Source organism: Echinops telfairi, unplaced genomic scaffold (assembly GCF_000313985.2).
Source record: "Echinops telfairi isolate 266 unplaced genomic scaffold, ASM31398v2 ScPeMD7_7463;HRSCAF=8501, whole genome shotgun sequence".
Lineage (NCBI taxonomy): Eukaryota > Metazoa > Chordata > Mammalia > Afrosoricida > Tenrecidae > Echinops > Echinops telfairi.
The window spans coordinates 4722408-4723915 of NW_022111363.1; the positions used below are offsets into that span (position 1 = coordinate 4722408).

The 1508-nt window shown below is 49.5% G+C and overlaps 1 protein-coding gene across 1 annotated transcript in view; it reads left to right on the forward strand.

Annotated features, from left to right (window-relative positions):
- BUD13 (BUD13 homolog) overlaps nt 1–1508 on the forward strand; it is a 25316-nt gene that overhangs the window by 21655 nt on the left and 2153 nt on the right. The window contains exon 8 of the mRNA XM_045283576.1: nt 695–1282. Within this exon, the coding sequence (XP_045139511.1) occupies nt 695–1282 (588 nt within the window). The remainder of the gene's footprint in view (nt 1–694; nt 1283–1508) is intronic.

The following is a 1508-nucleotide window of genomic DNA, read 5'->3' on the forward strand; positions in this document are numbered from 1 at the left end:
TCTTCTCTGTTGTTGCCTTCATCAGCCGTTGCTGGGCTCTTGTAGTCACTTCATAGCCTCTGTTTGAAGTGCACTCGTGAGCCTGCCCTCACCCATCCCTACAGGAGAACATCTAACCTTTCCCCAGGCCTTATAAAGCTCATTCTGACCTGGCCTCTCCCTACCCTTCCAGTTTTGCCTCATGCTGCTCCCTTTGTTGTTCTTCAGGCTGCAGTATTACCTGTTTGCCTTTGGTCCCTAAGCATGGCGGCTACTTATTTCTGTGTCTTCACTCTTGTTGCTCATGCTGTGCTTGGTCCTGAAATCCTCCCATCTCAGTCCTCCCAGCTCCAGCTCTCTAGTGAACGCCTCGTCCCTGCAGACGTAGGTTAGGGGCCACGTTCAAGGAGCCTCTTCTGGTGATCCTTGCCTATGCTTTGCGTCACCTTTTAACTGCCCCTCCAAGCTGTGGAAGATCCTTGTTTTGTGTCCACTGTGCCCTGCATGTATTTCTGCCACGTAGTCTGTGTTTTTGTGTAACTGTCTTAGGGTCGTCTGCCAGTGTGTGAGTCCATCAGGACAGGTACTGAGTCTGATTCACTTCTGCCCCCACTTTTTATTGTCAATCTGGTGAAGGTTTACAGAGCAGAGCGTTGGTTGAAACATTTTCCTTCAGCTCAGCCGTCGCTCAGTATGCCTTCATGGGATCCTGCAGTATGCCTTCATGGGATCTCAGTATGCCTTCATGGGATCCTGCAGTATGCCTTCATGGGATCTCAGGATGCCTTCATGGGATCCCAGTATGCCTTCATGGGATCTCAGGATGCCCTCAAGGGATCTCAGTATGCCCTCATGGGATCCCAGTATGCCTTCATGGGATCCCAGTATGCCTTCATGGGATCTCAGTATGCCTTCATGGGATCCCAGTATGCCTTCATGGGATCCCAGTATGCCTTCATGGGATCTCAGTATGCCATCATGGGATCTCAGTATGCCTTCATGGGATCCCAGTATGCCTTCATGGGATCCCAGTATGCCTTCATGGGATCTCAGTATGCCACCATGAGATCTCAGGACACCTTCATGGGATCTCAGGGCGCCATCGTGGGATCTCAGGGCGCCATCATGGGATCTCAGGGCGCCATCATGGGATCTCAGGATGCCATCATGGGATCTCAGGATGCCATCATGGGATCTCAGTATGCCTTCATGGGATCTCAGTATCCCATCATGGGATCTCAGGATGCCTTCATGGGATCTCAGGATGCCTTGGGATCTTACATGGTTCCAAACCTGAAGGGTGGTGAAGGGCCATGGTCTTCAAAGTTCTACCAGGTTCTTCCTAACCAATAATCAGTCTTTTTTTGTTTTTTTTAAATCATTTTATTAGAGGCTCCTACAACTCTTACCACAATCCATACATACATCCATTGTTCATTTGTAGTTGTACATCATCATTTTCAAAACATTTTCTTTCTACTTGTTTGAGCCCTTGGTATCAGCTCATCCCCCCCCCTTCCCTCTCCCTC